The following is a 9,848-nucleotide window of genomic DNA, read 5'->3' as shown; positions in this document are numbered from 1 at the left end:
AAGCCTAGGGTCACCTGAATTATTCCCCCTTGGGAGTAACATCAGCCCTGTCCAAGTGTGAATGATTTGTTGCTTCAGCGCCTCTCTGATATTAAATCTTGAGAAGTGGATTCAAGTTTGTGCTTCAGGGGACACACATACTTATTGATCATGTAAAAGAAAATGCATCAGACCATCCTCTGATGGCAGAGACACGAATGAGTTCGGGGGAAAAAACGGACAAGACCTATACAGATTTTCGTGGCCAGACAAGGAAACAGGGTGATTCTAATAAACAATAAGTGTTATCTGATAATAAGTAGTTATTCACAAGATTCCCCAACAGGGAAGAACAAGCAACTGCAGAGCATTTCCCAAACCCCCCTCCCTCTGTCATGGAAACACCAATAAAACTCCTCCACCTCCCATCCTTCCATGCCAGATCGGTAAGCATTTAGCCAAGCATGCTGGGAGACACAGAACAACTGAAGGAAAGGAGTATCCGGGTGTCTTGAATTTGCTTGCCATTCTGCTCTGTTCTACTATCTCGTTACTAGACGTAGGCTTTAGACGTGACAATCAACTACATTTAAACTGAGCAGAAGAAATATTAAAGGCAGAGTCTTCAGAAGAAATGTCTCAAAGACAGCCACAGTCACCTAATGAGACTTTAATTCCAATCACAAATGACACAGAATCATCAAGCTCTCTCATTCCTAATGATACCACAAATAAAGGACGGACCGGAGACAACTCTCCAGGAATAGAAGCTCTGTGTGCCATCTACATCACTTATGCTGTGATCATTTCAGTGGGCATCCTTGGAAATGCTATTCTCATCAAAGTCTTTTTCAAGACTAAATCCATGCAAACCGTTCCAAATATTTTCATCACCAGCCTGGCTTTTGGAGATCTGCTACTTCTGCTAACTTGTGTGCCAGTGGATGCAACCCACTACCTTGCAGAAGGATGGCTGTTCGGGAGAATTGGCTGTAAGGTGCTTTCTTTTATCCGGCTCACTTCTGTTGGTGTATCAGTGTTCACGTTAACAATTCTCAGCGCTGACAGGTGGGTTTCTTTTCTCAGTTTTATTTGCCAGGATGTGAAATTAGGCAAAAAAAAAAAAAAAAATAAGAAGAAGAAGAAGAAGAAGAGGAAGAAGAAGAGGAAGAAAAGAAAAAAGAAAGAAAGGAAAGCTTGTACTTGGCATTTACGGGCTACTATTCTGCTTTTCTTACAGTCTGTAACCTGGATGTAAGATTAGAAAATCGGAGGAGGGGGGCTTTGAAAATAAAAGTTGGTGTAAGAATGTTAAGATTCCTGTGTTAGCATCGGAGGAAAGGCTGAAATTGTATGCTTTAGGAATAATTTATTCTCTTTGAAGTGTAATTGTTTGCTTGAAAGAATTCTGAACGGTGTTCTCCCCCCTCCCTGTTTATTTATTAAGTAAGGCAAATTGTTCCAGGTGTAAAAGAAAAACAATTCATGCTTTATACATTAGTGCAGCCTAGTGGTGCAATATTGTTAACATTAGAACATCGGCATAGGTGTGAAATTGACCACATACACATTACTGTCTACGGGAAGGATGGTAAAAAGATGCATGCATCTAAATTATTTGAAATTCATCAAATTAACCAGTGGCAGAAAAACGGCGAGGTTTTCGGCTGCCTGGTAACTCAGTGTAATGTCATCACTTAATTGTCTGTGTTTTCTTTATAGGCATTCAATGACAGTCTTGTTCCCGGAGAAATAAATTAATCTGGTTGACTTTTAGAGCTCTATGGATAGAGCGTGTGAGAACCTCTGGCAGTCCGTGTATTCAGGCTCTGTTAGGATATTTTCAGTCTATAAGTACTGTGTTTTTCTGTGTTTCTATTGTAGAATAACTATGAAAGCGGCGGCGGGGGCGGAGGGGGGGATTGAGGCTCCAAATGTTAGAAGTGATGCTTAAAAAAGCCTGCAAGAAGCCTTTAAGTAATCAATGCCTGGCAGGACCAGAAGGAATAGCTTCTTCAGATTCTGGAATCTGAGAGGAGGAAAACCTTCCCCTGTGCCTTTTATGGATTTTTGCTTTGGCTGGTTTTATATTCTCTTTGAGGGCAGATTTAGTTAAAGGCTGTAGATTTTAAGGTGAATTTGTCAGAATAAGGAGGCACCTTTGCATGGTCATAGGGTGTCCGGTTTCACCCTTGCCTTGCTCTAAACCTACCTACAGAGCAGCTTGGGCAACAAAGTAGCGCTCATGAACAGGGAAGAAATTAACCCTCTTCTCTTCACTGCACGAACTCCCGGAAATCTTTTACAGGAAGGTTGATGACTGCTCACTCATGAAGGAAGGAGAATTAGGTTTAAAATCAGTCACTTATACAAAAAGGAAGTCTTTTAGAACATGTAAGGTAATATACACGTAATGAATTACTCCCAATCATACAAAAAATCATGCTGAAAAAAATGTATTCGTCCTACATAGAGGATCTACACACAAAATTATAAAATGGCAAATCTGGAATATTTCCTATTAGTGAATAAGAGAAAAGGATGATTAGCGTAAATATCAAATACTGGGATGTATTATATATTTGAAATCATAACTGATTCCAGTTGGTTAATGTTGACTTGGTTATATGCATGTGGATAGGAGGCAGAACTGGATGACCACTAAGGTCACTTCTAACCCTAAGAGTCCATAGTTGTGATATTTATTTTGACCTTTGCCTATGGTTATGTGTTTCAGATACAAGGCGATTGTGAAGCCACTGGAGCGGCAGCCCCCCAACGCCATCCTGAAGACCTGTGCCAAAGCTGGCTGCGTCTGGATTGTGTCTATGATCATTGCTCTGCCAGAGGCTATATTTTCAAATGTATATACTCTTCAAGATCCCAACAAAAATATGACACTTGAAGCGTGTACCTCTTATCCTGTTTCTGAGAAGCTCATGCAAGAGATACATTCTCTGCTGTGCTTCTTGGTGTTCTATATTATCCCACTCTCGATTATCTCTGTCTATTATTCTCTGATTGCTAGGACTCTTTACAAAAGTACCTTGAACATCCCTACTGAGGAACAAAGCCATGCCCGCAAGCAGGTATGTATTAATCAGGACTCATGCATGAATTTAGAAATGAAATTCCTACTTGTGCACCTGTGAGCAATAACTGCAATAGCAGTACAGTATTTTTGTTCGGGTCACGGGCTCTGGAGTGTGTCAGACCCAGGATTTCATTCTGGCTCTACCACATACTAGCTGAGCAATCTTGGGCAAGTTACTTAACCTCTCTGAGCCTGTTTCCCTATCTGTAAAATGAAGATGGGGACTGGGTGATAATATATGAAATGCTTGACATGGTTCCTGGTGCACAGTAAGCATTCAATGCATGTTAGGGCTGCTATTGCTAGAAAGGGGACAGCTGAAGTTTGGGAGCAGCGAAAATTATTTACCCTGTGGAATAGTGAGAAACAGCACTCAAGGTGAGACTCTGAAGGGAAGCATCTTTTGTTTTAGAAAGTGTAACAGAATGATAGACACGGGATAATAGAACTGGCAAGACGCCCTAACATTATTCAGTGCAAACCACTTAGGCACACATGAGCAAACCGAGGGCTCAAGGGATAAGGTAAGTGCCAGTGGCAGGAGAACACAGTGACTCACAGAAGATTGATTAAGACCATTGCAAGAGCCAGGTGTGCCCTCCTTCCATAAATATGAACAGAAAAAAAGAATCTTGCCAAAACGTTGTTCATTTGATTAAAAAAAAAAAACCCAACAGTTCTATCTTTCTTGGGGGTGGGGGGAGATGCGCCCATTGACCTCTTGACCAGTCCCTTCAGTTAGTTCAGCAGGGGTGCTCATGAGGCTAAAGTGGCATACTTAATGCCCATGTGAACAGTTCTCTTTGCTCTGTGACCATAGGCAATGTCTTCACTTAACCTGGTTCATTTCTCTCACGAAGAGGTGTGGGCAGGATTATTTGCACAGGTGTAGGTAGGATGACACATTGGTTTTTATTCCTTCAACTGTATGGTCAGAATTCCCATAGATTAGAAACCACCTTGGGTACCGATTTGGCAACTTCCATAAACCCCCGGAAGAATATTCTAACCTAGTCAGCGTCTGCCGATACAGTGAAAGCAGTTTGGTATAGCATCTCTCTATTTCTAATTAAATTAAAATTTCAAGAATTCCACAACACTCCTTGAGATAATTGGAGGCATCCTAGAGTCTCTCAAAACCAGGGCTGGGAGTCTGTGCATTAGAGCTAATGAGACCAAGATCGTGGGTTACCATGCCAATTAACTGGCTGTATCCTATAGGCACAGGCTGCCTTCCCACACCTCCCAAGTAGTTCTTTCAGACGCATGCTCAAAAGGACTCCAGCCTGTTAACTGTAAATTTCTATGTAAATCCAGAGAATGGCTTTTAAAAATCTCTGCCAGCTAAATGATTGTTTTTGTGGTCATTTTTCTTCCCCCTCCCCTGTCTAGATCGAATCCCGGAAGAGAATTGCCAAAACCGTACTGGTGCTGGTAGCTCTGTTTGCTCTCTGCTGGTTGCCGAATCACCTCTTGTACCTCTACCACTCATTCACCTATCAAACCTACGTGGACCCCTCTGCCATTCATTTTATTGTCACCATTTTCTCTCGGGTTCTGGCTTTCAGCAATTCTTGTGTAAACCCCTTTGCTCTTTACTGGCTGAGCAAAACCTTCCAGCAGCATTTTAAAGCTCAGTTACTCTGTTGCAAGGCAGAGCTGCCCGACCCTCCTCCCGCCGATACCCCCCTTAACAACCTGGCTGTGATGGGAAGGGTCCCAGGCGCTGGAAGCTCGCAGGTGTCTGAAATTAGTGTGACCTTGTTCGCTGGGTGCAATGTGAAGAAGGAAGATGACAGAGTCTAGCTTTTCAATTAAAAATGGTATTTTTCCTCCCAGCATGTGTATCCGACTCTGAGCTGTGCGTAGGTGTATGGTGTCAGGATTTTTGTTGTTTGTGAATTGTGCTGAAATCTTAGAGGAGTGAAAGATCCTTATAAAGTAAAAGACAAACCACGATTTTTTGTCAACGTACAAACATTATCGTTATCGGGCTTTCTAAATACAGTGAAGCCCCACTACGTGTAGAAAGACACGTCTGTATGTCAGTGGGTCCTACGGGAGGTTGACTAGGAGAGAAGGTGAAATAAACAAGATGACACTGGAAAATCTAATTTGTTCCCATCACATCTATGCTTCTAATTTCTTCTATACTTCTGCGATTTGCATAAAACTGTGTTTGTGTTTATTATGTGGTGTAAATCTAGAGATTATACTTTGCATATGAAAAGGGGATCAAGAAGAGATAAAACATCTCTTCTGCAGGTTTCTTAAGAAACTAAGTCCTAAAAAATAAACCTTCGCAGGGTTTTTCTGACTGCCCTTTTTCATTAAGCTCTATTCCATTGTAAAGCTCTGCAATTACAATGAAAATGCTTTGGGGTCAGCAAGTATAAAGTACTGAGTAAGCATCTGGGGCAGGGTGTTTGCCTTACTGGGTCAACCCTTACTGACTTAATGTAGTTCTACTTATGACTACGATTGATTGATAATTGAGCAAAGTTACCTTTCACAAATATTGTGAAGAACTCGCCTTACTCACAGGCCGACTAAGTGGCCACGTTTGTCATTTCGAAAGCCCCAGAGAAGGACCCCTGTTGAAAAATCTGTGAACCTGCCAGTGTCTGAAATTCTTCCTTCAAGGAAATCCATTTCTTTCTGGTAAGCAGTGCCCTCTTTCTAAAAAATGGAGAAATACCACATGAGATCCCTAACCTCTGGGTGTGCAGTTGTTACCAGATCATCTTCCTGCTTGACTTCTTTAAACCCAATGGGTGCCTAAGTCCTGTAAGAGCGTGACCTAATTAATCTCTGCCCTTGGAAATCAGATGGAAGGTTCTGATTTTCTATCCTCTGCTCCTACTTGCTAGTGCTGTAAGCTTAATAATTGTGATTTCAAACAAACTGTTGTCAATAGATGTGTCAAATTTAGATTTGTTGTTTTAGAAAATGTTTTTCTTGGGGCAAACTGAAGTATATGTTTGGCACTACAGTTAAATTTGTATTTCCAAAAATGTGATTTTGGAGCGTGCTTTTGGTAGTTTTGAGCTTTCCTTAAATGGCTTGTGTAGTTGTGAACTTTTGCTAATGATGTGGCTCAAAAAGGAATATATATTAACACTAAACTTTACATTTCTGTAAAACTGTTTTACCGAAAGTGGGAGTGCCAATATTGCATTAGTATTAGGTTGGACGTTGTAATAAGTGGTGGGAAACAAATAAATATGAAATAAAGCTTTAAATGACTTTCTGTAACCGTATATTCTAAAAACAATAGTTCTGACAGAATATAACTGAGAACCCATTTTGATAATAAAATTTAAGTTATTTTCGTTTTTTAAAAAAAATTTAGAGTGAGTGTGCATGCTAGTGGGGGGGGGGGGGGCCAGGGAGGGGAGGGCCAGAGGGAGAAGGAGAGAGAGAATCTCAAGCAGACCCCCCACTGAGCACGGAGCCTGACACAGGGCTCGATCCCAGGACCCCAAGATCATGACCTGAGCCGAAATCAAGAGCCAGCCACCTAGGCGCCCCTAAGTTATTTTAAAGTCACAAATCTCCCAGAGATTTTACTATTTCCTCACTCTAAGTAAAAACTACATCTTTACCCTCCTAAGCATAGCATTTTAGAAATAACTGATAAAAGTACCAGATAACAAAAGCCAAGAAAGCTGTTTAGCAGTTGATAAAACTAGAACTCAAAGAACTTTCATTTTCCTCACCCTTAGTAATCCCTAGGTGACTTGGGGATCTGACATAAAATAATTCCCTAAATGGTTTTATAGGGCATTGCCCTCCCCACCATCCAGAGTTGTGGAATTAGGATTAAAATCTATGGCTTTGTTGTGATTTTTTTTTTTTTTTGGAGGGGGTGGTCTCTCTCTCTCTCTTTTTTTAACAGATGATCCTAATTGGAGCTAACCTTATAAATAGGCCCCAATATCCACAATTTCTTTCACACTGCCTATTGTGGGGAAAAGGCTGGTACCTGAAAAACAAACTCTGTACACTTCCTAATTTTGCTCGGGGTCCACCCTGACCCAAGACTTGGAATAAAGGACCGTAATAAGATGCTACAAAGCAGGAAAACAAAGTCACAGACTGAGATATAACCAAAATGTGCAATGGGCAAGTCTTTGTCATTGAAGTTGAAAGTGTTAGGAAACATTTTAACTGGCATACCCACTGAAAGTAGCAAATTTGGGTTTAAAGAATTTCTGCAGTTTCAACCATCTTAGGTCAGGGATCCATCAATCTTTTTGTCAAAAGGAGTTACTTTTGTTTCCACTAAGTGTTGACATTACAGGAAGTGGGGACAGGAAAATTCCTGAACAGAGTGAGCTTGAAAAGGCCATTAAAAAAAAAAAAAAATCTAGTTCGGTATAGTTCAGTAATTTTCCAGAGTTCCTAAGCCAGGTAGGAGACTTCTCTGGTCAAGGAGTCTCTGCTTTTACAAGTTAATGTACTTTTATCCGCCAAGAAGGCCATGGCCTATTAAGCCAGGAGTATAGCACGTATCACCCCTAACAGAGGTCGAAGAGAGAAAGAGGAAAATATTCAGAGAGAAGCTGGCTGTCTGGGTCCTGAGCACTGGTTCGGCTTCCTGGGTCCTGCCGCTCCTCATGAGACCCATCTACAGTCCCATCCTGGAATTTCAGGTACTATCCCCATCATTATAATGATAAATATATAATTTTTTGCTTGTTGCCTTGAGTGTTTCTGTGACTTGCAAAAAATCCTGAAAAAGACAGGTTACAAAGAGATGCCTACAGATTACCTCAGTTACTAGGGAGTTAATTCTATGAGTACACAGAGAAATAAGAACACACAGGAACCAGGCCTCATAGAGACAATAGCACTGTCAAAGCAAAACAACTGTCAGGTCTCATGGCCAAACAGAATGCCACTGCAGGTACAAGTGTGCTTAGCTCCCAACTCCACCGCTCCACTATTATGGTGATTCAGTGACCCCCTGTCCCTGCCTCAGCTTCTCCTCTCACCCCTGGGGAACTTCTCCACAGCAGGCCTCTGTTCTGCTTATTACCTTCCCCACGTGGGCCTCCCTATCTCTGTGCCGCTCTAACCATGTCCCTGCGCATTCCATACTCACTCCTGTCCCTGGGAAACGTGCTTTATTGGCTCATATAGCCCAATTCAGTCTAGAATGCAGGGCTACCCTATCAGGTCACCTCACAGGCCTCTGGGCAGCCCATGGGCCGCGGTGGCTGTGTCACATGGGACCCAGGCATAAGGAAACTTTTTGGCCACCTGTTCAGAGGGGCCTGTGGATACAGCAGGCATTCACAGGGTCACGGGCAGCAGTAGGACTGTGTAGCATATTATCACCTATGCTGTGAACTCACCCAGGAATGAAATGGGAGCCCAAGAACACATTGCTGAAAACAGCTGTACACTATTTTGGGATCCAGGAAGAAATACTTAGCAATGCTTAAATAAGCGAGCCCAATAAAACTCACATTATCTATATCATAAAAATGCACGCGAGATCAGTTCTCTGATGGCCTGCAACAGAACAAGAACTTCATGAAAAAGAAACGTAATTGAAAAAAAAAAAAACTCAAACCCAAGCTACTATTCAAAAATCACTGTTAGGGTTGAAACCATATTCTCACAGCTGGTATTTGGGGAGTTAAGATTTTCTAGAGCCCATACGCAACTGCTATATTTAGAAGCAAAAGGTCACTGGAATAGCAGAACTAATTTCTTCTGGTAAGTTTTTCCCCACTCTCAAGTCTGGTTTAAATTTAAAATTTTTTATCTTTATACATAATTGGTGTACTATTGCTATTTTTAAAGGAATTAACAAAAACTTTTAAACGGTTGTTTTTGGTGCAACAAGTATTGGTAAGAATCATCTACATAAACAAGTGTGTGTCCCTTGAGCTGGGCCTGTCTTGTTGACTGCTGGCTCGCCAGAGCCTAGCACAGTCCCTGGCACGTGGTTGCTCAATAAATATCTGCCCGATTAAAAAAAAAAAATACAGACCTCTTTATTTTCTACCATAAATATGTAATTTGGGGAAAAGCTGTATAGAGGACAAATATTCTGTGCTTTTCTAAAAGAAAGACAAAAAACCCGAAGTTACTGGGCCAGTAAAGGTGGTGTTTATACTTGGATGTTTCAGGTTTGGAGCTTGAGCACCTCTGAATCATGGTGTGCAAGAGGAAGGCAACTACTGCCCCCTCGCCCCACGCCTTTCCAGAGTGGATCTCCAGCCTGAGAAGGTAGCAGGGAGATAAAGGAGGGGCCGGAGGCTGGGAAAAGAAGGTTGGTCCCCACCCATCGTTCGTTCGTTCGTTCATTCATTCATTCACTCACTCACTCACTCACTCACTACGCACTAGACACCACACCCTGTGCTAGGAGCTTAGGCCAAGAAGATGAACAAGAGCCGGCGCCGATCCTAGGGAAATCATAAAGAAACAAGCCAAAGTCGCGTTTCCCATGCGGAACCGGGAAAAGAGGCCCAGCTTTTTCTCAGGAACACAAACCCATCCCGCCCGCCCCATCCACTCCCCCAAGATGGCGCCCGCCGAGTGGGAACATTCCCACGCCCCCGGCTGCTGCCTGCCGCAGCCCCCGCGGAACCTAAGGTCCCCAGGCACCGCGGCCCCCGCGCACCACCCCCGTCCCGCCCAGAAGGCAGGGGTGGGCAGCGGCGCGTGACAGCCGCGCGCGAAGGCAGCGCGCCCCCCCGACGCCCCGCCCATAGGACCCCGCACCACCCCCCCCCCGCCCGCGTCGGCGCTTGTTGAC

General features: G+C 42.9%; 1 protein-coding gene across 1 annotated transcript; it reads left to right on the top strand.

The window, feature by feature from the left end:
- Positions 1–613: 613 nt before the first annotated feature.
- On the top strand, positions 614–6,303 carry BRS3 (bombesin receptor subtype 3). Its single transcript, XM_027608742.1, has 3 exons — positions 614–1,047; positions 2,717–3,068; positions 4,466–6,303. Exons 1-3 carry the CDS (start codon positions 614–616, stop codon positions 4,877–4,879), a joined length of 1,200 nt encoding a protein of 399 aa, XP_027464543.1. The 3' UTR covers positions 4,880–6,303.
- The last annotated feature ends 3,545 nt before the right edge of the window (positions 6,304–9,848 follow it).

Source organism: Zalophus californianus, chromosome X, assembly GCF_009762305.2.
Source record: "Zalophus californianus isolate mZalCal1 chromosome X, mZalCal1.pri.v2, whole genome shotgun sequence".
Lineage (NCBI taxonomy): Eukaryota > Metazoa > Chordata > Mammalia > Carnivora > Otariidae > Zalophus > Zalophus californianus.
Note: the sequence above shows the minus strand (reverse complement) of the source record. Positions and strands in the feature narration are given on the sequence as shown.